This window comes from Pelmatolapia mariae, linkage group LG18 (assembly GCF_036321145.2).
Source record: "Pelmatolapia mariae isolate MD_Pm_ZW linkage group LG18, Pm_UMD_F_2, whole genome shotgun sequence".
NCBI lineage: Eukaryota > Metazoa > Chordata > Actinopteri > Cichliformes > Cichlidae > Pelmatolapia > Pelmatolapia mariae.
Window position 1 is genome coordinate 35,193,716 of NC_086243.1, and position 26,954 is coordinate 35,220,669.

The window sequence follows — 26,954 nt, forward strand, 5'->3', positions numbered from 1 at the left end:
TCTTTACAGACGTTTATTTCTGCTGTAAAGTTGCACATTTTAACACAGGCATCTGTGGGACAGACTCACTGCTGGAGCCTCCAGTGGACGTTAAGAGGAAGTGCAGGTTAAGAGGTTAGTGCTTATTCCAGCACTAACCTCCTCCCATCTGAGCGGGAAGCTGCTACAGCGTCTCAGCAGCACAAACTCAACACAGTCTGACACGAGGCACCAACGTGCAGCCTGCTCTGTAAATACACCGGCAGGGTGGAGGAGACCCCACCCTCTGATGTAACATGTGAATGCAGCAAAAAAACACAAACGACCCGCCGCTGCATTTTTCTGCAGTGAGGTGGACCTGAAGGCAGCACGGCGGCAGCCATTGTTGAATCTATTTGAGGAATGCGAGCCGCGGAGGGCAGCGAGGACCCGATGCCAGAGCCGGAGTCCTGCCCGGTGAGATCACCGGCACAAACTGGCTGCTGACATCACACCCTGCCAACAGCAGGGGGGAGGAGGTGGAGGAGGAAGAGCAAACATCCTGATGCAGCCTCGCAGCTACAGATAGCAGCGCTGCATTCAGGCCTCTGTGAGCGTGCATGTCTACATTCAAAATAAACTGAGTAATAATCACACTCAGGTTCATGAACACATCTGTGATCAATGATGGATCATAACAGCCTTTAATGCTCCACCGTGTTGTTCACAGGACTTCACCATCACTTCAGCCTCACTCATCCACTTTATTCCCAGTTTCGGATGAGTTCATGGACCGCCGGAGCCTTTAGGTCTAAAGTGACAAACACGACTTTATTCTTACATGAACATCGAGAAACTCTGGGTTCAATGTGAGACTGAATGAATTAAGAAGTTTTAAACTTTATAACTGGGTTCATTAAGGTGATTAAAGGTAGTCAGATTATTCTTCAGTGTTTTCACTCTCTGTGGTGGTTTTGTCTTTCAACACTTTGAAATGTTTTTTAGTTTTGCACCTTATTATTAATTTGTGCATCTTTTTGGTAGTTCTTGACTTTGTTTTTTGTGCGGCTTTCTTTGCTTACATCCCTTTGTGATCATTTTGTTCCATTTTTAGCGTCATGTTGTGTGATTTAGAGCCGTGTTTCATTGTTTGGTGGCCAGTTTGAGCCTCTTTGTGGTTGTTTTTGTTTCTTTTGTCATTGTGTCTCTTTTTTTGTTCATTTTGAGTGTTTAAGAAATGAATTTCCACGTGTTCGTGGTCGTTCGGAGACTCTTTCCAGTTACTTTATGTCTCATTCTGAACACTTTGCTGCTCTGAATTTCTTTTGGTTATTTTGAGTGTTTTGTATAGGTATGACTCTCGACTTTCCATTCTGAATCTAAAAGGAGATTTGAAAGGAGAAAAACACTAAAATTCACCCTCTGATGTCACATTAAGCAACATGATGAAAAGTAAGGAAACCATCCATCCATTCTCTTTTGCTCATCCTTATCAGGGTCGGGTCAAAACTCAGAGCAGCTACTCAGATGCCCATTTCTCCCATGTTTTCAGGATCCTTTGAAGGCATCAACCTGAAACGGCTAAATCACCTGCAGAAGAGTTTCTGTAATTCACTGCAGCCATCAGTGATTACTCAGTGCATTTTCAGTCCTCGCCAACGCCGCCGCCATGTGACCGCCTGTCCTGGAAAACTGTTTGGTCTCACAGCGCTCTGAAGCTTTTATTTTAGGAAGTGAAGCAGCAGCAGCAGTCCTGCAGGGAAACATGAGACAGCAGCTGCAGCACCGGCCTCTCATGTGAAGTCCGAGCAGAAAAACTGAGTCATGTTACCGTTTTCTGCCTCACAGGACGCCGCTGTGAGTCAGAGCCCCACACGGCCCCATGTGACTGCGAATAAGACGTCTCCTTACAGTTTCAGTGACCTCTGACCTTTCTGTCAGCTTCTCGTTCGCTACACACTGGAAGCTGAAAACTTGTGGCTGTATTCATGTGGCTTTATTGTGGGTGTCTGAGGTTTGTTCGCTTTAAAACAGTAACATCAGCGACTCCACCTGTGAATAAAACTCAACACGCCGGATAAACTCTGTCAGCTTTCAGGACTAACGCCACTCTGTTTACACTTTCTTTCTCATCACTTTACGTCTCGTTCTAAAAATCTGGACACTTTAGACTTTAGTTTTCCGGCATGTTTTGATTATTATGAGATTGTTAAGCGTTTCTGAAGTTATCTAACATCTTTATTGGTTCATCTTGCGTCTCTTTTTGGTTACTTGGGACTTGTTTTTGTTTTTTGTGGGCTTTTGTGGTGTTTTTGCATCGCATTGTGAACACTCTTGTTTTGTGGCATTTATATGGTTACTCTGAATGTTTTGGGACGTTTTGTGTTTTTGAGCCGCTTCCTGAATACATGCAGGACTGTGGGACCCTAATCTAATCTCAGAGGTTCCCCGACTACCAAATGACCCGATTCAGATTACTGAGGTTAGCTGTTTTGGAGTGCAGATTAAGAACAGTGTTGTTGCTTTATTTTGACAAACTAAACTCAGTGAGACCTTTTCTGCTTCAGCTGCGATTAAACGCTCCAGTGCTTCCTGTAAGGACAGTCTGTTTCAGGAGGTCTAAGCTTTAAACCCTGAACTTTCAGAGAACAAGAAAGTTTTAAGGGATTATTAAGAGTTTAAGGGAACCAGAGCAGTTTAAGAGTCTGACCCCAGACCCCATACGGGCTCGGCAGCCCGTATGGACGAAACCTCACGGAGGTGCAGCTCTCGGTACCCCCCCGGTGGCCTCTATGACCTCGGCCTGGGCTCTAGGCGGATACCTGGCTATCCGAAAGGTGGCCGGTGCCCTCTCTACCTGCTGACCCCGGTCCCGAGACCCGCCCGGCCGCCGGGTCTCGGTCCTGCACCCCCAGTGTGTTTTTCTTACCGTAGACCCGGAGCCAGCCCTGCTGCTGGGACACAGCGTCCCCCAGGATCCGGTCCACCAGCGGATCCAGGAGGCTCAGCCCGCCGCGCAGAGAATCCACGTCGCCTGGAAGCGAGTCCGTCTCCATGTCCGAAACCAGAGAAAAAAACTTGCTGTGGCTTCAAGTGTCCCTCCACAAGTGTGAGACAGTCCCGGAGCGGCGAGTCCAAGTGTCCACGCGCGGAGAGGAAGCGGAAAAAGTGTCGGGAGGATCCGTTACGGGACAGTTTGGTCGCTTTCACCTCCCAGCTGCTCCCTGTTAGCCGTTAGCTCGGGTCCGGCTGCCCGGCTGACTCTCCCTCATTGTTCCGCTTCTCGGCGTAGCTGAAGGGGCAAACTTCCTCCAAACCAGCGTCCAGGTGAGGCCGGGAGCCCCCTACCTCTGTCCCCGAGAAAGGTCCACCCAGAGGCAGCCGTTAGGTCCGCGAAAGCCGCTGGAAGACACCGAGTCACGCGGTGGTCGCTGTGCCTCCGGCGGGCTGCCCCTCTCTGCCGCTGCCGCTGCTCACAGTCCACCGCACGGGGACGGGCACGAGCCTGACCGGGCGCGCTCCTGCCAGGAGAGTCAGGAGCGCGCAGGGACGTCTGGCTGACGGGATGTTTCCCTGAACCTGACCACGTGACACGAGTCAGTATTACCCGGTTCTAATGAGCCCAGAGGATCTTCTGCATCCGCACTGAGGTCCGGCTGTATAAGAGCTCGGCCTCAGCCCACAGACACGCAACGTGACGACACAAAAGACCGCGTAGGTGGTGCAAAGTAACCCCACAGACACGCAAACGACCGAAAACACCCGAAAAGAAACCCAACCCGACTGCAAGCTGTAATAAACATCCACAAAAACACTCACATTACAAACATGCACACAACAAGTGACAAGATGACCTGCAAAACAAGTCCAGTGACCCACAGTTCAAAGAGACAAAGACTCAAAACAAAATTTATTCAATAACTTTTAAAATGCCACCAAACTAACAAACAACCCCGAAACTAGTCCAGAGAGCCCGGGTGATCAAAAAAGGGCCTCAAAACAGCCAAAACAGATCCACGAGATCAGAAAGACACGTAAATAAGAGGAAAACAGGTGCAAAACTAAGAACAAATAATAATGAAAACGATCAAAAAGATGAAAAAAACATTAAATGAATTCTAAGTAAACAACAAGAAAAAAAACAACCTCACAAACATGCCAAATAACAAAAAACACTTTAAGAAAACTACAAAATGACACAAAACAGGCCCGAGTGATGAAAAAGGAACAAAGCGACCCAAAGAGACTCAATCAACGATAAAACACAAAACAAGCTCAGAGAAACGTCACACAAGAAAATTAAAAAGTTTCCAAATGATCACAAGAGGACAGAAAACACGTTCATCACAACCGCGTGTTCAGAAAGCAGCAACAGGATGCAAATAAATAAATAAAAATGGAAAATGAGGAAGATGAATACTTCAAATCACCACAAAATCAGATCAAAAGAGACAAACACTTTTCCTCCACTTTGACTTAGTTTTATTATATTATTTTACATTTAATGCAACACAAACACTCATCAGTCACTGAATAATCCATTCAGAAACTTTTTAAAGAGTCTCATCAGAAACTCCCAGATTAAAATCCTTCATGACGTCACCCGTTGGATGTTTAAATTACGGTGGAATCATGTGATCCTAAAAAAAAACCACTAAAAACGTCCCCCAGCAGCAGGAACATGTCCTCCCGTGTCCGTGCGCGCTCTGTGAGTGTGTGTGTTTGTTTGTGTGTGAGTTTGTTTGTGTGTGTTTGTTTGTATCCATGAATCTCCCTCATGCTGAGGTGTCATACAGGCACTGACGGCAGAGACTGAAGCAGCGCTCTGACGCCCCCTGCTGGACGCTGCGGGACTTCACGTCATCAGCACTTAAACTATGAACGTATTAAACCTGGCTGCAGGTTACTGCCACTGCCTCCTGTTTGTTTCAGAGCAGATTTTAAGACTGAATAAAGTTTGATTTAAAAGCTGGTCATGCTTTCATCTCCTGGTAAACAATCGGAGAGCTCCGGAGTCTCTGAAGGAGCTGGTAAACAAGGATGTTTTACTGCAGGACGCTTTCACACGTCAGACCAGCCACAGTCCAGCCAATCAGAAAGCAGCACCACACCTCCATGCTGGACGTGGTGGCGTAAAAAAGAGGAACAGGAGGAAAGAGCAAAGTAACCTGATACGACACTGATGTGTCAGCAAACAGAGACTGGTGTCTGAGTGCTGAGTCAGCAGGACACATTAATAAAACAAGAAGACTTAATGACTTTCAGCAGCAGCAGCTTTATGCTACAAATATTTTTAAGAAAATGAATACTGGGACATGCTGCTAGCAAATATATTCAGGCCTTCATAACTCTGCACAGCTTCAATCACTCATGTGATTACACATCACGCTACAGTGTGAGCTTCCAAAGCAGCTCAGGGGACAAAGAATAATTCAGAACGAATATAAAGACTCAACACTGACACCAGCACACTCACCTGCTTCTGTCTGCCGTCGTCAGTCAGCTCTCACAGTGAAACTGAGTTTACAACCCAATAAAAACTATAAAAGTATTCATATTAAAAACTGATGTCTACTATGAGTCATGGTTTCTTTCAGCGCCTCAGTTCACCGTCCATAAAAGTACTGCAGACAAACGTCTTGATGCATGCTCAATCATCCAGGTGAGAGATACTGCAGACAAACAATGAAGCCCCAACTTTAACTTTACTAAAATAAAATGAAAAAGTACATCAGCGCCTTCATTGGTTGATATATCAGAGGAATGATGGCTCACAAATCTAAAATCAGCTCATAAAAGCAGACATGTTGATGCTATTTAGAGAACAAACACACATAAGCAACACTTTAAAGTCACATTAATCACCCTGCATCGTCACAAGAGTTTGGACTTTTGCTCGTCAATGTTTCAGCTAAAGTGTGTTTGATTTGTGTCACGAAATGAACTCGTCATCCTCTTCCTGCTGCAGGAAGACGAGTTGGATTTATTAAAGCACACAGCGCCTCTGTGTGAGCGCGCACATCAAAGACACCGACGTTTAAACCTGCTCCCATTCAACTGCACCGCCTGCAGAATATAATATTCAGGTGAAATGTCAGAATACTAAAATGCTTTATTTCCAATATTACTGTAGATCCTGTAAAGGATCTGAACTCACCGATGAACTCATCGCTGTCACTGTCACACTTCATGTGCAGCTCTTATCTGATTTTACTTTACCTTCATTAACCTTTGAACCAAAAACTCAGGACCGAAAAGAACCAGAAAACAAAAAAAATCACTCTCTCTCTCTCTCTCTCTCTCTCTCTCTCACACACACACACACACACACACACACACACACACGCACACACACACACACAAACAGAGAGAGAGACTTGAGACTGCTAGAAAAAGATGCAAACGTAAACATCTCAAACCAACAAAACATATAAAATAACTTTAAAAAAAATATTCAAGGTTGCAGGAAAGTAACAGAAACATACAAATATAAGCGCTTATTGTGAAGTGTAAGCGGAACTTCCGTCTCCAGCTGTTGACGCAGCCGCAGTGCGCTACAGGGACTAACATCCGGCGGCTGCTGCCTGTTTTCGGCTGTTTTCGGGCTCTTCCGGTCAGCATGGCGCACCTGCGGCTCCTTCGCGCGGCGGTAACGGAGCGGCTCGCGGCGGCGGCGGAGGAAATCCTCGTGCTGATGGAGAGAGTGATGGTGGAGCGCGAGGACGAGCTCATCCGCCTGTACGCACCGACGCCCGCGACTAAGAGTCCTGTCGGCGGGGATGCGCACACAGGTCCGGTCCAACGTGAGCTAGCTTCTGGTTCTGTTGTTTATTTTTCACAATAAAAGCATCAGCGGAACGAAAACTGACAGACCCGCTAACATCAAACTTCCTCACCTGGTTCCGCCCCCTGACGTCACAGGTTTAAGCTCCTCTGAGGGTGAAGGAAACACATTGAATAAACTCTTTCATTAATCGGGTGATGTTTGACTCGAGCCGGCTCCAAGCTCTTTGAACAAATAAATAAACGTTCTGTTATTTCTGCTTTGGTTCGTTATCAGGACTCGTTTTAGGCCCCCCAGCATCAGTGAGCAGCTGTGTGTAAACACAGGTTGATCTGATGGATTATAATAAATGAGTGTTTAATGTGCGAGGCTGACGTTTCACACTCTGAGTATAAAAACGAATAAAAACAAACGCGGGTGTTCTGATTTAATCATCGTAAAAGGATTGTAAAATTGCTTTCAGACAACAGTCAAAGTTTCTCACTGAGGCCAATCAGATCTCTGGAGGACCCTCCCACCTGCACTGAGGGGTCCTCCAGAGATCTGATTGGTCAGCAGGCAGGGAGACCTGTTCTGGGTGTCCTGAAACGTTTCCATGGCTGTGTCCCAATTCAGGGTATGCACGCTTGAAGTACGCATTTCAAGTGCAAATACGTCACCGCCACGCGTCGACGGCTGTCCCAATTCAAAGTGTACTTCAAATGCATACTCCAAATGCGCCGTCGATTACCCCAAATATCAAGCGTGGTCCGGTGCACGCTTCGTGGTCCCATATATCCCACAATTCATAGCGCAGCGGTGGGTGTGGATAATTTTGCCGCAAAATACGGCAGAAGGGAGCGGCCGAAAGAGTGAACTGGCAAAAGTAAGTACTGAATATTATGTCACTTATTTATGTGCGAATGTTTAATAATGAAGATCATGAAAACATTACTGTTGGCCACATGTCGGCAAAGTTATGTGACATTAGTGATGTTTGTACTTTCAGCGTCAGCTTGGTTTTAAAGCCTTTACTCCTATATATATATATATAGTCGACCTTAATCTTACAGAGAATGTGATGATTTTGTGGATAATTAAAGTCAGTCATATATCCACAAACACAACAAGCTGAAAGTCAGTGATGCTGCTCGGTTTGCAGTCCTGAATATCACGGTACAAGCAGGATTCACTGCACTGTTAATGTTAGCTATGTTATATTGCTGCCTCTGTTCGGTGGTGTCGAGCCAAACGGACTTTAACGTGTGTTTGAACGAGCTGACGGTTCACTCGTTAAGCTGAAAGAAAGATGCTTTAATCACAGGAGTCACACATGTGTCCACTGGACCATCTGGGAACTCTTCTTGTTTAGCACTCGTAATAACACAAACACTAAATCCTCCTTCTCTTGTGCTGTTTTGTAGCAGTGTATACACCTGAGACTGTCACCTGTCTGTCTGTCCTGCACTCTCTCTCTGTTTCTTTCTCTCTGATTGTGGAATAAAAGTATGAACATGTATTTATAAGTTACACTTGTGTTTGAATCCTGCAGCTTATCACACATTTGATTTCCATGTGTGACAACTGCAAGTGTCCAGAGTGAGGACAGACTGAGGGACCCACTGCTGCACATCATCTGTGAGGCTTTGCACCCCTGATGATCCACCAGGACAAACTCAGCAGTGTGTGAGGAAGAGGAGGAGGAAGAGCCAGCAGCAGCTGACAGATGGAGAGAATAGACAGACTGTTCCCTGTTTGTGAAGGACTGCTAGAAAAGTTTAAAATAACTAATTGTCTGTCCTGAATCAGTCTTATTAGGTAATGTTCAAATAATGTTATCATTCCAGTGTTTTCAGTGTGGGAGAAAGTACTCAGGGCCTTCAAGTTACACACTATGAAAGGCAGCAACAAGTTTAATGTTCAGAAACCTAAAGTATGTATCAGCAGCAGAATGGAGCTAAAAATAAATGTTTGTTTCAGTTCTATGAAGCTTTGAGTATTTTGGATTAGTAGCACTGCTGTGTTTGTTGCATCATATTGCTGTAATTGTTTATATGCTTTATATATTCTGAGGTAAGTTGAGCTATAGTGTTACATCATATTCTATAAGGATGTTATGTGTTTGTATACTTTCTGCCCAGTTTGACCCATTTAGCAGAAGTCAGCCTGTTTAAGGCTCTGATATCTATTCTGTATGACTTAAAGCAGTTATGACATGGTCTGATTTTCTCACCCAATAAAGGAATATTTCATATATCAGTCTACTCTTCATTCTATCAGAAACAGTTTTCACAGCTCGTACATTTTCCTTTTTACACATATATGTAAGCATTGAGCCAAATGTAATAATGCCAACATATTACACGAACAATATTTGTCTCTTATATATAATACATCTATATATACACTGTCAAAGATACTTGTCTTTGAGTGAAGATTTAAGGTGATAGGAAATATAAATAACTGCAACTTTAATCTTTGACCCAGAGATCAAGCTCACTGCTGTAATATATATATATATATATATATATATATACCATAATAATCTGACAATACATATAATATTGGTCATATTTACATTACCACAGTGAGATGATTTTAGTCTCATGAACAACATTAGCTAATTGTTATTTACTAACTAATCTTGAAATGACTGTTCAGTACAGAAATGAAGCCCAACAATCATGTTTTACAGTCCCGTGGTCTCAGCCTCAGATACTCAACTAATCAAAGTGATGTCATGACAAAAACGAAGGACCAACAAAACATTTTTTTCTCCCTCATTTCTGTCACACACTGCTGTATGACACGTTTCTCGCGGTTAGTATCATGGTTGCTAGGCAACCTGAACAGCGTGACGAAGGCTAGACCGTCCCATTTCACAAGCCTCTCACTTCCGCACTTCCCGTACTTATAGTACGCACCGTCCGTAGTACGCGTAGTGTGCGTACTTCAAGCGTGCAGACCCTGAATTGGGACACAGCCCAAGTGTCCCTGCTGCAACACACCTGAATACAATTAGTAGGTCATTAGCAAGAGTATAGAACTTGACTGCATGCTGAAATGGCAACCCCTAACCCCACTCAAGTAAATGCAAGAAAATTCAAGTGTTTGGAAAAATGTACTTCTGACAGTACTTTTATTGCACCATGTTCATTCACTAATGAGCTGCTGTAACATGAATCAAATGGCTGAATTGCCACTTCAGCATGCAGTCACGTTCTATTTAGACCTCTGATTCACGGTGTGTTTCAGGTGAGAGGTCAGGCCGTGCCTAAAAACACTGGATGCAGCATCACGGCGTGCTGCGTTTTTACTCGATTCCAAAATGCTGCCGAGTGTCTGCGCTCAGTAGGCTGAGTACAGGACCCCGGTTAGGGCCAAAGCTGCATCAGTTACCATGGCGATGTGCCCCAGTCAGAAGCGAAGCACCTTTGTAACCCTGAACACCCGGAGTTAACCCTGGGATGGGTGAACAGCTTGTCCTCTCGCCCTGACTCCGCCACTCGTGACTCCTGGTCATGTTTATGTCTCGTCGATTTGTTTTCTGGAGTTTGTGGTTCTGTTTGTTTTCTTTAAGCTCAAGAATCTTTTTAATGTTTCAAATATTCTTCAAAAATTAAAAAAACACCCTCTCGTCCTCTGCAGACACTCAGCACCTCCAGGAGTCTGAGCCGCCGACCATCAAGCAGGAGCAGCAGGAGGAGGTGTGGGTCGCTCCTCAGGCAGCAGAGGAGGAGGATGTTAAACCATTCAAGCATGAGCTGCCTGAGGAGGAGGAGGCTCAGATGGTGGAGATAATGAAAGACGAAGCCCAGCCGAGCACTTCCTGTGAGGAGCCCGCTGCTCCTGCTCCGCATGGTGCTCCTGCTGTTGGTGAAGGCGGTGGAGGAGGTGGGACTTTCTGCAACTGTAAAGTTTGCGGGATGAAGTTCAGCTACCGGGGCTCTCTGCTGAACCACGCCGAGACCCACGCCGCCGCCGAGTGCTGCCTCTGCAGCGTGTGCGGCGAGCCGCAGGCTGACAGGCGACGCCTGCTGGAGCACCTACGGACACACCTGAAGAGCCACGTCTGCAAGTTTTGTGGGAAAAGCTTCCAGCGGCAGGTGGAGCTGAAGGTGCACACGCGCAGCCACACGGGCGAGAAGCCTTTCAGCTGCCGGCTGTGCGGGAAGCGATTCACCCGCAAGAACAACATGGAGATTCACATGAGGACGCACACTGGCGAGAAGCCGTACCGCTGCACCATCTGTGGGAAGGGCTTCAACATCACCTCCTCCATGATCCGCCACGCCCGCACGCACACTGGGGAGAAACCCTACAGCTGCCGCATGTGTGGGAGGGGCTTCACGGCCAGCTCGGACATGAAGATCCACATGAGGACGCACACGGGCGAGAAGCCCTACATCTGCCCCGTGTGCGGGAGGGGCTTCGCTCTCAGCACGCCACTTAAACACCATATGAAGCACCACACGGAGGAGCGGCCGTACTGCTGCAGCCACTGCAACCGCTGCTTCAGCGACGTGTACACGCTGCGGCGCCACATGAAAAACCACGGTGAAAGTGCGGCGTCCTGACAGGTGGTGAGGACTGTGGGCGGAAATCACACTTCCTGTTTTTACCACAGATTGGGTGGTGCTGCTGAAGGGTGGTGCCACTCCGTGAATCAGGACTTTTTTTTCATTTTATAATCTGGATTATTTATCAGGCGCTGCGGGGTCGACCGCCATTTGCTGCCGGTTACGGACCAATGAGAGACCAAAAGTGGAACGAGGTCACATGGGCTCGAGGACGCCGCAGACGCCACGGCCGTGACTTATTTCCTGTTAAAGTTCTGGAGGCCGCGTTCACACCTGGTGCACTTTTAAACCTCCACGCAGTCTCACGATGATAAAGACCTGCGTGGTGTCTGCAGCAGACCGCGGCTCACTCCTCCTATCACGGTTCACCTGCAGAAACGCTTCTTCACGCCCTCTGGATCAGTGAGGCCCAGACTGTGGGTCATGGCCCTCTGGTGGGCCCTGAAGGTACTGCAGGCCGGACTGAGAGCTCATGCTCAATAAAAATCTCTTAAGAGTTTAAAATTGAAAACAGAGATTTATAATCTTTAACATTCACACTTTATAAACCTTTACACAAGAAGAAGATTCGGTTTTGTACTCCTGTTAATTCTTACAGGATTTGGTTGATGACATCAGATTTTTCCATGAAAGTTTTCTTTTGAATGCCAGAAGAACTTTTTGACTCAGGTTTTACATTTTAGCTTAAAAATTCCTTTAAAAATTTACACTGAAAGAACGAAACATCCACGGGATGTAAACAAGTTCCTCGGTGCTGTTCCTAAGTGATCGTTTTATCCTGCGAGAGCATTTTAAACGTTTCTCAAAAGACAAGATTCAAAAAAAGCACAGACACACACAGGTCACGTGTCAGTTTCCTCTCATTTTATTTTTTTTATTAAAGGTGATGCAGAAGTTTGAGACCCTATAAAACTTTATTTTCATGTGATTTGCTTTGATTTGTGTTTAAAGGGAACCAGAGTAAATATGGTGTCAGTCTGATCAGAACTGATATTAATATTTTGTTTTATTTAAACGTTGGGATTTTGTGTGAAATATAAAAAATGAATCCAGTGACCTCTGACCTTTTCAACAAATAAGACATCACTTTGTATTTTTTATATTCAGGAATCTTTTGATGCACAAAAAAAGGTTTAAATAAAGTTGATACAGGAGCTTTCACACAGCAGCAGGCCAGATGTTTTCAGGTGTCGCTTGATGAGTTCACCTGCTCGGCCCTCCGTGTTTGGTTTCATGACCTCAGGACGTCGCCGGTTAACATTTGTGTGGTTGGTCTGGATGACGAGAGTTGGCAACAGAAAACATGTCAAACATTCGGTGTGCGCAGGGACTCAAACACTCGGTTTAGGAGGAAAAGCCCACGGATGGAAACATGCATGTAGTTATTCCCTCTTTAGTTCCCGGAGTTTTCCAATTTTCAGTCTTATAAAAACAAAAGTAAAAGCTAACCCTGCAGTTCCTCTAACGTCCACTGGAGGCTCCATGTTAAAATGTTTACAGTTAACACCTGTACAGGGGGAGGATGTTCTTACAGCTCACCTGTTTACATTTATTAAGGCTTAAAGTTTGCATTATTAGAGGCGTGGCCTCTTTGACCAGCAGGTGGATGGTGACACAGGCGGGTGGAGCCACTAGCTGTCTGCTGGGCTTCACTTAAGCTAACCCGACCTCTGGACCGTCTTTGTGGTGTTGGAACCAGATCTTCCAAACGTGTCTCCGTCGCATGTCTCCAGGAAACCAGCATGGCAGCCGTTGTAACACTAACGCTAAGGCTCTGTGGCGTTTACTTCCATCTTTGTGTTACAGTCTGCTGAGAAAACAGGAGCACACGCGGACAAATTGTAGAAATTTATTTATTTATTATTCAAATGTTACGTTTGGATTTACAGGCACGTGGGCACAAACAAGAACAAACACTCGGGTGGTTCAGGTCCTCACAGGGCTGCAGACGTGCCGCCCTGCACGCAGCGCAGCTCGCACATCGCCGTCTGAGGCGACGTGGGGGGCGATACAAAACGAATAAGCGGTTCATTATAATTTAAAATACTGTTTATACATCACGTGAGCTGCACCACCTGCAGAGCGGCCGAATGGATGGAGGAGGGAAATAAAAACAGACAAAAGCCTCCCCAGCACTGGTCAGGGGAGGGGGTTTCAAAATAAAAGCACGATAGTCTAGTGGCATTGGATACTGGATTTGTTTTGTTTTTTTATTCTGTTTGGGACCTGATTTTTAAAAAACAAAAAGAAAAAACCCTGCTTCAGTACCGACACGAGGACAAAATGAAAACATGGACGCCCTCGCAGGAACTTTAATATTAAGGCACAAAAACACTAATTAAAAGCTACTTTAGCCACATGTGACTCGTGAACTCCATTCAGTGAAATGACTGGTGAGGCAGGCCACGCCCACTCAAAAAACAACCTGATTGGTGAGAGGGTGAAAACAAACACGAGAATCAAAAAAACACAAACATAATGGTGTCGCTATGAGGCAGCAACACGGAGCCTTGTATACAAGCAAGCATAATAATAATAATAATAATAATAACTAGGCACAGATGTGATGAGATATTCATATTTATAGATATTTATAGATATTTATGCTGGAGGTTCCCGTTGATTGATTGTGATGGAGGCTGTTTGCAGGGTGGAGAAAATCAGCCCGTCCTGAATCATCAGATATTTACACACGACAAAAGTTCCTCACTCTGTGTCAGAATAATAAAAAAAAAACATTCACACAAAAATAGAACATTTGAAATAATTATTATTAGCACCAGTGTATCAGATAAAACTCTCGCTACGCAAAATGTACAAAGTTGCATAGTGTTGGATCGAGCCTGGAGCGAAGCGTTAACGCGTGACAGTCCAGACGTGAGCGTCGAAGCGTGGAGAGCGCGCCGAAGATGAAGCAGGAAAAGCCCCGAAAACACAAAACTGAAAAGACTTCCTGCCAAACACCTGCAACAGAGATTATCGACACTGAGCAGCAATGCTCGTGTCGCTCTCCCAGATCGTCTTGCGACAGGAAATCGTCAAGAACATCGAAATAACATCGAGATTTCATCTCATTGCAAGAAAGAAATCAGCGTTTTAGAGCCATTCTGGGTAAAAACGCTCACTCAGCATTTTATCTTTTTAACAACATCCTGAATCTCACATCTCTCACAGTCATGACAGCGCTTTAATTTTAAATTTAACTTCTTAACTCGAGAGAATCTCCCGGGTTTACATCTTCAGGCTCAATATTCCAAGTTTTACATTTTTAATTTTTTGCAAGCTCGACGTAGAAATCTTGATATCATCGCGATGCGTCGTCTAGAAACGAGTTTAGTTTTGAAATGTTTTTGGATTTCTGCGCTTCGTTGCGGAGCGGCCGAGTTTGTATCTTTAACCTGTTTGGAGGAGAAAATACTGTCGGAGGAGGAGGTGCAGGATGAGGAGGTCTCCTGCTGTTTGCATCGGCACGTAGCTTCAGAGGAAGAGCGAGGGTTCCTTCACTGTGTTTGCCGGTTAGAGGAGGCGGTGGCGTTCAGTGAGCGGACGCTGTGAAAGCGCCCCTGGGCATGATGGGAAATGGCTGGTGGGACACAGAAAACAGAGATGCGGGCAGAGCTTCCTGCGTCGCTCGAACTTCCTGCTGTGGAGCAGACGGCTGCAGTCATGTCGGGTTTGTGGTTCTGGTTCCTCCGCACGGCTTCTCGACGCCGTTTAGTTCGTTCGAGCGTAACCACGCCCCTGCGTCTCGAGAAAAAAGAAATCAGCTGCTTCTCGGCGGCTGAAAACGTGATCATGGTTTCACACGTCGGCTTCTGTCTCGTCAAAGAAAGAAATCTGAAACAAAAAGTGTTTTTGGTAAAAGGCGGCGTGCTCGCCGGAGTGTTAGATGTGAGTGTGGGGCAAGGGGCGGGGCTAGAGGAAGAGAAGGGCGGGGTTAGGGTTAAGGATTCTCCAGGGACTGCGTGTTAAAGCAGCCTTCGGGTAATGTGTTCTTGATGTCGTTGAGGTTGGCGATGTCGGCGCGGATCTCGCGGATCTGCCGGTCGTAGTCGTCGATCATCGCCTCCTGAGTCTTCGCCATGTCGTTCAGCTCCTCAAGCTTCTTGTCCAGCTTGCTTTCGAACATATCGCCCTTGGCCTTCTTCAGCGACTCGTCGATCTCATTCAGTTTGCTCAGGTCGATCTTATCGATGCTTCCTGCACACGAAACAAAACCACAGTTAGTTTCCCCGTCAATCGTTCAGTTCTTTAATTAAAAAGTCGGTGTTTCTCCCAAAGAAACGAGTCATTCTCAGAAGTTCAGGTTCTGCAGCTCGACTGGTGTTCTTACCCAGCTGGTTCATCAGGTCCGTGATGACCTTCAGGACCGTCTTCACTGTACTCTTTGCTTTGCGGGCGTTATCCTCGGCGTCCTTTGCGCTGTTTGAAGCCTGAGGACAGGAACACCGATGTTAAACTTTATTTATAAAGAAAGAGTCTGAGAGTTCAGTGACGAGCGAGTCATACCATCCCCGCCATCATCATGTCCTGGTCGGCCTGGGCCTTCTTCTCCTCGAGCTCCTTCTCGGCGTCGGTCAGCTGCGCCATCAAGTCGTTGACCTCGTTGTCGAGATTGGTGGTGTCCTGGAAGGCTTTTTCCGCCTCCTCTTTGGTCTTGGCGGAGCCCTGCGAGGACACGAGTTTAATCACAGTGAGAGGAGAGAAACCGGCGAGTTGACACAGGCCAATGATGAGCCGCCGCTTTACCTTCTGCACATTACTGGCGATCCTCTCGGCGTCCTCCGCCTTGCTCTTTGCCTCTCGAGCATCGCCGGCAGCGTTGCCCAGCGCCTCCTCCGCCTGCCTGGTCTTCTCGTTGGCGGCCATGATAGTGGCGTTGATGATGGGGATCTTCTTCAAGGCTTCCTCTGCGGCGGTCTTGTTGTCGTTGACCCTCTTATCAAAATCTGCAGGAAGTCAGAGAGGAAAAAAAAACGCAGGTGGACGAGGATCAGAGTTACGTGACGAAAACTGCTTTATTTTAAATCTCCATGCAGATTTTTATCATCTCACCCGGAGCCTGAAGCAGAAATGGTGCATTTCAGGAAAATGGAAAAGGGGACGCATTACAAACTATTAGCACCTTCAAGAGGTTTTTTTGTTGTTAAAGTCAACTCAAAGTCTCGATGGACAGTTTTTTTTATTAATTATCTTGTTTTGAACGGACCAATAACGCAGCATGGACAGAAACCGGTGAACGGCGGACACTCAGTTACCTCTGAGGTTGTCCAGGATGTCCTGAGCCTCCTTGAACGTCGCCTGGCCCTTCTTCGCCGCCTCCTCGGCCAGAGCTTTGGCGGCGTCGGCTCGAGCGAGCAGCTGATCAGCCGTCTGTTGCACAGGAAGAGGAAACAGTTTTGTGTGTTGCGTTTTTTTTTCCCTGAGAAGCTCCCAGAGGCCCTCATAGTCCCTGAACTCACCTGCTGTTCACTTTTGCCTTTATCCAGCAGTTTGCGCACTTCCTGCTCTTTGGGCTTCAGGTCTTCTCGGAGGTCGTTGTACTCCTTCTCCGTCTTATCAATCAGCTTGTCGACGTCTGCCGCCTCCTTCTTGATCTTATTGGCATCCTCCTGAAAACAGAAATGTGAGTTACGACACTTTTTCTCTGCTGTTTCACATTAAACGGCGGCGTCCATCTCTCACCTCCAGGGCCTTGGTGTCGATCTGCGGGAGGCTGGTCAGGTTGGCGAAGAGCTTCAAAGCTTTGTTTCCGGCCTCCTCGGCCTCGGTCTGAACCTTGGTGGCCTGTTTCTCCAGGTTCTTGGCCAGGTCCTTCGCCTCGTTGTACCTGAACAGGACACAAAACACAGACGATCAGGAAGTCTGCTCAACGACTCTTCCTCTTCCATCTTTAAAGGAAATGTCTAACAACAAAAATCACTCAAGATCTGAAGCCAGCCGTGAGACAAAAGAACGAGCTGTAGGTTTCTGTCCTTTCCAAAACTATCTGAAGGAACAGCTTGCTGGATGCACGGGAGCCCGTTTGGACGAGCTGCAGAGCATCAAATAACATTAAAAGAATCCCAAAAAGCTTCAGTTTTAATTTCAGCGATTAGCATTATTATGGTATTATGAAGCCCCAAGAAGCAAAGTAACGACAAAAGGAAAATGACTGAAGGAGCAGAGCTCTAGACTAACGGTGCGCTTCCAGTGCAACCGTGGCGCACCAGCAGAAAAGTTAGGCGCACCCAAATTTTTCAACCGCATTGCTTAACACCGCAGTTTTACATGTGCACTTTTTTTAAAAAAAAAAAAATTGCAGTCCATACAGACAATATTGATTTGTAAATGATTAACTAACAATCTTGTCAACACCAAGTTGACAACTGTGCAAGTCCTTGCACAGTTTTACAAGGAAGATAAGTTACTGAAAAAGTGCTTGTGCTTAAAGTGCTTTGGCACTCTTTGGCAATATTGTAGACAATATTAAACTTAATCATCACATCGGCTCCTCTGACGACCTGTTTGTTGCTGCCTGCCGCTGAAAGGCCGTGGGGAGAGGGACACTTGGGCAGTACATTTATCGCAGCATATTCAAGGTTCAAGGTTCTTTATTTGTCACATGCATAGTTATACAAGTATAACACACAGTGAAATGCAACCTGACACGCTCCTCGACATGTGCAAAAAAAAAAAAGGGGGGGGGGGGGGGGGGGGGGTAGAGGAAGAACATTATATATATATAGTATATACATTAGGTGAATGTGCAGTAGTAGCAGCAAGCAGGTGAATTCTGTACACCAAGTGAATTAATTCAATTCAATTCAATTTTATTTATATAGCGCCAAATCACAACAAAAGTCGCCTCAAGGCGCTTTGTATTGTACAGTAGATCGCACAATAATAAATACAGAGAAAAACCCAACAATCATATGACCCCCTATGAGCAAGCACTTTGGCGACAGTGGGAAGGAAAAACTCCCTTTTAACAGGAAGAAACCTCCGGCAGAACCAGGCTCAGGGAGGGGCGGCCATCTGCTGCGACCGGTTGGGGTGAAAGAAGGAAAACAGGATAAAGACATGCTGTGGAAGAGAGACAGAGATTAATAACAGATATGATTCGATGCAGAGAGGTTTAACACATAGTGAGTGAGAAAGGTGACTGGAAAGGAAAAACTCGATGCATCATGGGAATCCCCGGCAGCCTACGTCTATTGCAGCATAACTAAGGGAGGATTCAGGGTCACCTGGTCCAGCCCTAACTATATGCTTTAGCAAAAAGGAAAGTTTGAAGCCTAATCTTGAAAGTAGAGATAGTGTCTGTGTCCTGAATCCAAACTGAAAGCTGGTTCCACAGAAGAGGGGCCTGAAAACTGAAGGCTCTGCCTCCCATTCTACTTTTAAATACTCTAGGAACAACAAGTAAGCCTGCAGTGTGAGAGCGAAGTGCTCTAATAGGGTGATATGGTACTACAAGGTCATTAAGATAAGATGGGGCCTGATTATTTAAGACCTTGTATGTGAGGAGCAGGATTTTGAATTCATTTCTGGATTTAACAGGAAGCCAATGAAGGGAAGCCAAAACAGGAGAAATCTGTTCTCTCTTTCTAGTCTCTGTCAGGACTCTTGCTGCAGCATTTTGGATTAGCTGAAGGCTTTTCAGGGAGTTTTTAGGACTTCCTGATAATAATGAATTACAGTAGTCCAGCCTGGAAGTAATAAATGCATGAACTAGTTTTTCAGCATCACTCTGAGACAGGATATTTCTAATTTTAGAGATGTTGCGCAAATGGAAGAAAGCAGTCTTACATATTTGTTTAATATGTGCGTTGAAGGACATGTCCTGGTCAGAAATGACTCCAAGGTTCCTCACAGTGTTACTGGAGGCCAAGGTAATGCCATCCAGAGTAAGAATCTGGTTAGATACCATATTTCTAAGATTTTCAGGGCCGAGTACAATAACCTCAGTTTGATCTGAATTAAGAAGCAGAAAGTTAGCAGCCATCCAGGTCTTTATGTCTTTAAGACATTCCTGCAGTTTAACTCATTGGTGTGTGTTACCTGGCTTCATGGACAGATAGAGCTGCGTGTCATCTGCATAGCAGTGAAAATTTATGCTATGTCTTCTAATGATGCTGCCTAGGGGAAGCATGTATAATGTAAACAGAATTGGTCCTAGCACTGAACCCTGTGGAACACCATAATTGACCTTAGTGTGTGAAGAGGACTCTCCATTTACATGAACAAATTGGAGTCTATTAGATAGATATGATACAAACCACTGCAGTGCAGTACCTGTAATACCTACAGCATGTTCTAATCGCTCTAATAGGATATTATGGTCGACAGTATCAAACGCTGCACTGAGGTCTAGCAGGACAAGCACAGAGATGAGTCCACTGTCAGAGGCCATAAGAAGATCATTTGTAACCTTCACTAAAGCTGTTTCTGTGCTGTGATGAGCTCTGAAACCTGACTGAAACTCTTCAAATAAGCCATTCCTCTGCAGATGATCTGTTAGCTGTTTGACAACTACTCTTTCAAGGATGTTTGATATGAAAGGAAGGTTGGAGATTGGCCTATAATTAGCTAAGACAGCTGGGTCTAGAGATGGCTTTTTATGTAAAGGTTTAACTACAGCCAGCTTGAAGGCCTGTGGTACATAGCCGATTATTAGAGATAGGTTGATTATATTTAAGATTGAAGCATTAATTAATGGCAGGACTTCTTTGAGCAGTTTTGTAGGAATGGGGTCTAAAAGACACGTTGATGGTTTGGAGGAAGTAATTATTGAAGTTAACTCAGAAAGATCAATTGGAGAAAAAGAGTCTAAATGAATATCAGTGGTACTAAAAGTAGCTGTAGATAATATTACATCTGTGGGATGATTATTGGTAATTTTTTCTCTAATGATAAAAATTTTATTTGTGAAGAAGTTCATGAAGTCATTACTAGTTAACGTTAAAGGAATTGTTAGCTCAACAGTGCTCTGACTTTTTGTCAGCCTGGCTACAGTGCTGAAGAGAAACCTGGGGTTGTTCTTATTTTCTTCAATCAGTGACGAATAGTAAGATGTTCTGGCTTTGCGGAGGGCTTTCTTATAAATCAGCAAACTATTTCTCCAGGCTAAATGATGATCCTCTAAATTTGTGACACGCCATTTCCTCTCCAGCTTACGAGTCATCTGCTTTAGGCTACGTGTTTGAGAATTATACCACGGAGTCAGGTACTTCTGATTTGAGGCCTTAGTTTTCACTGGAGCTACAGTATCCAGAGTTGTACGTAGTGAGGAGGTAAAATTATTAACAAGATAATCGACCTCTGTTGGAGCAGCGTTCAGATAGCTGCTCTGCTCTGTGTTGGTACAGGGCATTGAAGATGATAACAGTGGGTGGATTATATTCTTAAAATTAGTTACAGCGCTTTCAGAAAGACATCTACTGTGATAAAGTCTACTCTCCACTGCTGTGTAATCAATTATTGTAAATGTAAATGTTATCAGGAAAATGATCAGACAGCAGAGGGTTTTCAGGAAACACTGTTAAATGTTCAGTTTCTATGCCATATGTTAAAACAAGATCTAGAGTGTGATTAAAGTGGTGGGTGGGTTCTTTTACATTTTGAGAGAAGCCAATTGAGTCTAATAACAGATTAAATGCGATGTTGAGGCTGTCATTTTTAGCATCTACATGGATGTTAAAATCACCCACAATAATTATTTTATCTGAGCTGAGCACTAAATCAGATAAAAAGTCTGAGAAATCAGAGAGAAACTCTGTGTAAGGCCCAGGTGGACGATAGATGATAACAAGTAAGACTGGTTTCTGAGTTTTACAGCTGGGTTGGACGAGGCTAAGCATCAGGCTTTCAAATGAATTAAAAGTCTGTCTTGGTCTTTCGTTAATTAATAGACTGGTGTGAAAAATTGCTGCCACACCGCCCCCTCGGCCTGTGCTTCGAGGTTTCTGGTAGTTAGAATGACTCGGGGGTGTTGATTCATTTAAACTAACATAATCATCCTGCTGCAACCAGGTTTCTGTAAGGCAGAGTAAATCGATTTGTTGGTCAATTATTAAGCCATGTACTAACAGAGACTTCGAGGAGAGAGACCTAATATTTAATAATCCACATTTCACTGTTTTACTCTTTGGTTCAGATGTGGATTCTGTATTGTTCTTTCTTTGTGATTTTTTATGTTTAAGTTGTTTATTGCTGGTTTTTAGTTTGTTTTTTGTCTTTTTGGGAGCTGACACCGTCTCAATGGAGATGGGTTTTTCGGGGGGTAGCAGGAGGAGAGAAGCTGCAGAGAGGCGTGTAAGACTGCAACTCTGCTTCCTGGTCCCAACTCTGGATAGTCATATTTTGGGGGGTTTAATAAATTTGTCCATATTTCTAGAAATGAGAGCTGCTCCATCCAAAGTGGGATGGATGCCGTCTCGCCTAACAAGACCAGGTTTCCTCCAGAAGGTTTGCCAATTATCTATGAAGCCCACATCGTTTCTGGGACACCACTCAGACAGCCAGCAATTTAAGGAGAACATGCGGCTAAACATGTCACTCCTGGTCTGATTGGGGAGGGGACCAGAGAAAACTACAGAGTCCGACATTGTTTTGGCAAAGTTACACACCGATTCAATATTGATTTTAGTGACCTCCGATTGGCGTAACCGGGTGTCATTACTGTCGAAGTGAATTATGATTTTACTGAATTTACATTTACCCTTAGCCAGCAGTTTTAAATTTCCTTCAATGTCGCCTGCTCTGGCCCCTGGAAGACAATTGACTATGGTTGCCGGTGTCTCTAGCTTCACGTCTTTCCCCAGCTGCTTGGGGTCTGCCGGGGAACAGCTAGCGGGGCCTACGCTATCGTCGGCTGCACCAGCTACAGGGGCCTGGCTAGCTACGGGTGAATGAAGGGTGCGAAGCCGAGTCTCCAATTCAGTAATCCTGGCCTCCAGAGCTGCAAATATGCTACATTTGTTACAGGTATCATTACTGCTAAAGGAGGCCGAGGAGTAGCTAAACATCTGACACAATGAGCAGTCAAGTGCAGGAGGGACAGGTGAAGAGGCCATGGTGCTAACGAGTCGGCTACGAGCTAAGCTAAGCTAGTGAAAGAGTACAGAGACAGTGAGTGAATACTTTGGCTATAAATGAGGTAGTGAGCACACAGAAAGGGTGATTCAGATGAAGCACGTTAAGATTATACTATGAAGAAGGAATGTATCTAAAAGTTTTTAATTAAATTGCTAAGCAGATAAGCTACTCAGAAACACCACTGTGTTTGAGCAGGAACAGGAAGTGATACTCTACCACAAAGCGAGCGAACACCACGTGACAGCGCCACCAAGAGTGGCCTAACCCTAATTAAATAAGAATAGACAATCTGACTATTTTACAGAAGACAATATAAACATATTTACAATTAAAGGAATTTGAAATGTACATTGTGCCTGGGTTTAGAGTGTCTGGAAGAGAGTCCTGTCTCAGTCAATTATAGATGATGTGAGAGGGCGGGTGTGTGTGTGTGTGTGTGTATGTGGGGGGGTGTGTGTTGGTTTAGGGCCCGGATGGCTTGGGGATAGAAGCTCCTCTCGAGTCTCTCTGTCCTTGCCCGGATGATGCGGAACCTTCTACCAGATTGCAGAAGTTGGAACAGTTTGTTGCCAGGATGGGACGGGTCCTTCAGTATCTGCGCTGCTCTAGTCCGGCATCTCCTGGTGTAGGTGTCCTGAAGCGGGGGGAGAGCAATCCTGCAGCAGCGTTCTGCTGTACGGATCACTCTCTGGAGAGCTTTTTGGTCCTTCACACAGCTGTTCCCAAACCAGGATGTCATGTTCTGTGTGAGGATGCTCTCCACAGCGCCTGTATAGAAAATCCTGAGGATCTTTGGAGAGACCCTGAACTTCCTCAGTTGTCGTAGGTGGTACAGGCGCTGCCTAGCCTTTTTGGTCTGGACCTGAATGTGGGCAGCCCATGTCAGGTCTGAGGAGATGTGGACACCAAGATACTTGAAGGACTGCACCCTCTCCACTGGAGCTCCATTGATGATAATGGGCTTGTAGTCTCTGTGCTGACTCCTTCTGAAGTCCACCACCAGCTCCTTGGTCTTGCCGACGTTCAGCTGGAGGTGGTTGTCCTGGCACCATGATGCCAGATTCTTCTGGATACACTGTGCTTTTTCAGCGTTCAGAGGTTGATGGCTCCGTGTCAGAGCACTGGCTATGAATTTCAGATGGATCAGGGCTTAACTTAACAAAAAAGTTATCAATCGTTCTTTTCATCTTTTCTTATTACCCACAGCTACATCCACTCTGTCAGGCCTAGGCTGCTCACTAGGGCTGGGTATCATCACTGATTTCTATAATCCATTTAATTCTGATTCAAGAGACCCCGATTCTATTCAATTTTGCCTCAGACAGTCAGAAATATTATAATTATGATCATTTAGCAGTACTGATACTGTGAGACTTTATCAGAAGTTTGAGCATCACAGCAGATGCCTTTGTGTCAGATTACTGAGAATAAAACACAGAAAAACAAACAGATTTTCCTGGCCTGGATGCTTTTTATAGCAGATAACCTTAAAAATATTCTGCAATATTGCATAATTTTAAAAAGTTAAAATTTCTTCAGTATTGAACAGCAGAAATTAAATTACTTTGGACAAGAAAGCTTAAGTAAAAGAAAAAAAGAAAGAAAGAGACAGCAGCCTACAGCGCTGTAAACAATGGTAGACTGATGGGTAATAAGCAAATGAATAATGCAGAAAACAGAGATTTGAGATGAGAAACTGTTCTTGAAACACACACACACACACACACACACACACACACACACACACACACACACACACAGAGAGAGTGTGAGTTTTATCGTGGTGGAAGCAAAACAGCGAAATTCAGAGGGAATTCATGACGATGTTTATCAAATGTGAAGCGTAGTTTGGATCGTCTTTTGCTGCTGGTTCAGTCAATTTTGGTTGGCGAGAGACAAAACCTGCAGCTCAGAATCGAGCGCAAAAAAGACGTAAACACAGCGCGGACCCGACGCATCAGAGTCAGTGAGCTGTCGGCTTTCAGCCCCGACGGCGTGTCCGTGTACGGGCGGTCGGGTGAGAAAGCCGAAACAGAAAACTGATTCTGATGCGTCGCGTCTGTGTTTACGTCTTTGTGTGGAGTCCGTGTACCTGCTCTCATTTACTGTTTGGTGGTTGTTGAAAGTTTTGAGAGCTTTAACCTGAGATTCTGGCATTTCTGGCAAAATACAGTTATATTTAAAAGTCGATTCAGGATTAAATGAATCGATATTGCTTTATTCAAGCTACTCACCTCTATCTGCCTGCACTTTCAACTGGACCACGGCCAATCAGAGAGGTCCCGCCCCTGACTATATCTGATTGGTTTAGACCACGATATGGGCATAATGTGTGTCTGTTGTTGACCACACGGAGAGTTGCAGAGACTCTCTTTTTTTTCTTTTTTACTCGAACAGTTGGTCGCACCGGTGCGACCTAAGATTTTTTTTTAGTTGCACCATTGAAAAACTTGGTGGCACTCTAGAGTCCTGGGGGGAGACAACCTGGCCAACAAAATGGGATGCAAAGAAACCACTAAGGGGTTCAGAAAGTTACTATAAAAATAGTTAAAAATGAAAAAAAAAACCATCCTCACAGCTATAATGACCAGGAGACACAATATGACCACAAAGAGATGCAAAATGATTAAAAATAATTTACAAAGGGAATGCAAAATAACCACAGAGCCGCGTATAATCACTAAAAAGGTCCTAAGAATGAGTCAAAATAAAGCAAATTAACCACAAGAACAAGAAAAAAAAATACAGAGACTCAAAACCACTGAAGGGATGGAATAACTGAACAGAGACAAAATGTGACCGAAGATTAAAAAAAACAAAAAAAAAAACACAACACAAAAACCACAACGTGGACAAAACCGAAGCAGAGCAACCGTGAAGGATGAAAAACAAATGAAGGGGAGACGAAACAGCCACTCAAAAAACCTCCACAGGGCCAAACCGATGATGATTTCTTAATATCCACCTCTGTACTCACACAAAGCAACAAAAAACTCACAAATCAAAAGCAAAAAGACAAAAACCACCTGTAACCATGATGGCAGGAAAAAACTAATTAAAGTGAGGTTTCGTCAGGCGGTGGGACGTACTTCCTGTTGAGCTCCTCGATCTCCTCGCTCGTTTTCCCCTCTTTCTCCAGAGTCTTCAGCAGCAGGTTGTACGCTTTGTTGGACGTATCGTTGGCGTCTTTGGCGATCCTCTCAATCTGGTCAGCGTCCATCTTGTGTCTGCAGGGAGAAAAGTCCAAATGGTTTGTGTCTTTGACGATTATTCAGGTTAAGGTCAGGCCGTCAGCGTGTGTTGATGACACGTGCCGCTGGGGTCTTACTTGTCGGCGAGCTTCCGCGCCTCCTCGGCCAGCAGCGTCAGGTTGTTGGGTGCTCCGGTGCCGCCGGGCGGTTTGATGTCCTGTCAATAACATCAGTCGTGTTTTATAAAAAACAAAATGCCTTAGAGCTCGGTTAGTCGCCATGGAAACAGCACCCTCACTCACCACTTTGCTGATGGCGTCCTTGGCTTTGTCCAGCTCCTGGCGGGCGCGGTCGATCAGGTTCTCGGCGTCGCGTACTCGGCCCCGGGCAAGGTCGGCCTGAGTGGCGGTGTCGTCCACTGTGTTTCGGATGCTCTTCAGACGGTTCCACTGAGTGGTCAGAGTGTTGTTGATGCCGTTTAGGCGGTCCAGCAGGCCTTGGTCCGCTTCTGCGGGGTCAAAGGTCACAGACATTCAGACTGGCTTCCTGCTCAGCAACAGGAAATAAACTGTAAACGTCAGATCTCAGTTCAGGTCTCACCTTTGCTGGCCTTGGCCTCCTCCAGCAGGTCCATGATGGCCCTCTCTGCCTCCTTCAGACGATCCTCGAAGGCCTGGTCGCTGACGGTGTCCTGACCCGAGTCGAGGTTATCGATCAGCGTCTGCAGTTCGTGAAGCTTCTGCCTCTGCTGGTTCACCTGGACGCGCAGACAGAAACGTTAGCTCTGTACGAGTGGCACGGAGAGCGAAGGCGTTGCCTCGGAGTCGCGCTCACCTTATCTCTGACCAGACTGTAGCAGGAAGGACACTGCTGGCAGCCCGGCACCGAGCGGTTGTAGAAGTAATTCTCCTCACACATGTCGCACCGAGCTCCGACAAAGCCGGGCCGACACTCGCAGCGACCGTCCTCCTTACACTGACCCGACATGGAGCCCTCGGGGTCGCAATCGCAGGCTGCAGGAACAAAGACGAGGACGTTGGTCCATTAATCACAGCTCTCATACACACAGCACAGCTCGTCACCCTGAACGCTCCACAGCAAAGGATTCTTAAAGTTACAGGACTCGGTTTTGTCTAATACACAGACTCGAACTCTGCCTGCCTGATGTGATGGAAGACGACGCGGCTCAGACCCACAAACTGCAGCCACAGCTGAATAAAGTTGAACTTTACAGTTTGTTAGAGCAGATAAGGTATGAGTCAGTCTTCACTGAAACAGGTGCTGCAGCGACCGCTCCAAGTGTGCAGAAATGCAAACTGGGATACTGCCTTTCAGTCCCAGTTTACTCTACACTAACAGACGGAGCGCTGTAACATTACAAAC

At 45.5% G+C, this 26,954-nt stretch overlaps 3 protein-coding genes across 4 annotated transcripts in view; 1 reads left to right on the forward strand and 2 right to left on the reverse strand.

Moving 5' to 3' along the window:
* rasal2 (RAS protein activator like 2) overlaps positions 1 to 3,555 on the reverse strand; it is a 67,005-nt gene extending 63,450 nt beyond the window's left edge. Inside the window, exon 1 of one of the 2 annotated variants that reach the window (XM_063461191.1) lies at positions 2,888 to 3,555. In XM_063461191.1, coding sequence (XP_063317261.1) covers positions 2,888 to 3,014 — 127 coding nt within the window. In that variant the 5' untranslated portion in view covers positions 3,015 to 3,555. Of the gene's footprint in view, positions 1 to 1,548; positions 1,598 to 2,887 lie in introns of those variants that run through there. The other variant, XM_063461193.1, reaches the window with a different exon arrangement.
* Positions 3,556 to 6,508: 2,953 nt separating this feature from the next.
* LOC134616388 (zinc finger protein 239-like) lies at positions 6,509 to 12,544 on the forward strand. Its single transcript, XM_063461249.1, has 2 exons — positions 6,509 to 6,749; positions 10,370 to 12,544. The coding sequence occupies exons 1-2, from the start codon at positions 6,578 to 6,580 to the stop codon at positions 11,296 to 11,298; spliced, it is 1,101 nt and encodes a 366-aa protein (XP_063317319.1). The 5' UTR covers positions 6,509 to 6,577; the 3' UTR covers positions 11,299 to 12,544.
* A 594-nt stretch (positions 12,545 to 13,138) lies between these two features.
* Positions 13,139 to 26,954, reverse strand: part of lamc1 (laminin, gamma 1) — a 57,004-nt gene continuing 43,188 nt past the window's right edge. The window contains exons 17-28 of the mRNA XM_063461187.1: positions 26,406 to 26,584; positions 26,172 to 26,328; positions 25,874 to 26,079; positions 25,709 to 25,788; positions 25,470 to 25,607; positions 16,987 to 17,131; positions 16,764 to 16,913; positions 16,560 to 16,674; positions 16,051 to 16,250; positions 15,811 to 15,969; positions 15,635 to 15,734; positions 13,139 to 15,501 (exon numbers count right to left, since the gene is read on the reverse strand). Of these exons, the coding sequence (XP_063317257.1) occupies positions 15,245 to 15,501; positions 15,635 to 15,734; positions 15,811 to 15,969; positions 16,051 to 16,250; positions 16,560 to 16,674; positions 16,764 to 16,913; positions 16,987 to 17,131; positions 25,470 to 25,607; positions 25,709 to 25,788; positions 25,874 to 26,079; positions 26,172 to 26,328; positions 26,406 to 26,584 (1,886 nt within the window). The 3' untranslated portion in view covers positions 13,139 to 15,244. The remainder of the gene's footprint in view (positions 15,502 to 15,634; positions 15,735 to 15,810; positions 15,970 to 16,050; positions 16,251 to 16,559; positions 16,675 to 16,763; positions 16,914 to 16,986; positions 17,132 to 25,469; positions 25,608 to 25,708; positions 25,789 to 25,873; positions 26,080 to 26,171; positions 26,329 to 26,405; positions 26,585 to 26,954) is intronic.

Coding starts and splice junctions, on each gene's coding strand:
- LOC134616388 (XM_063461249.1), top strand. CDS start 6,578: ATGGCGCACCTGCGGCTCCTTCGCGCGGCGGTAACGGAGCGGCTCGCG. Junction 6,750..10,369: donor CGGCGGGGATGCGCACACAG/GTCCGGTCCAAC, acceptor CGTCCTCTGCAG/ACACTCAGCACCTCCAGGAG.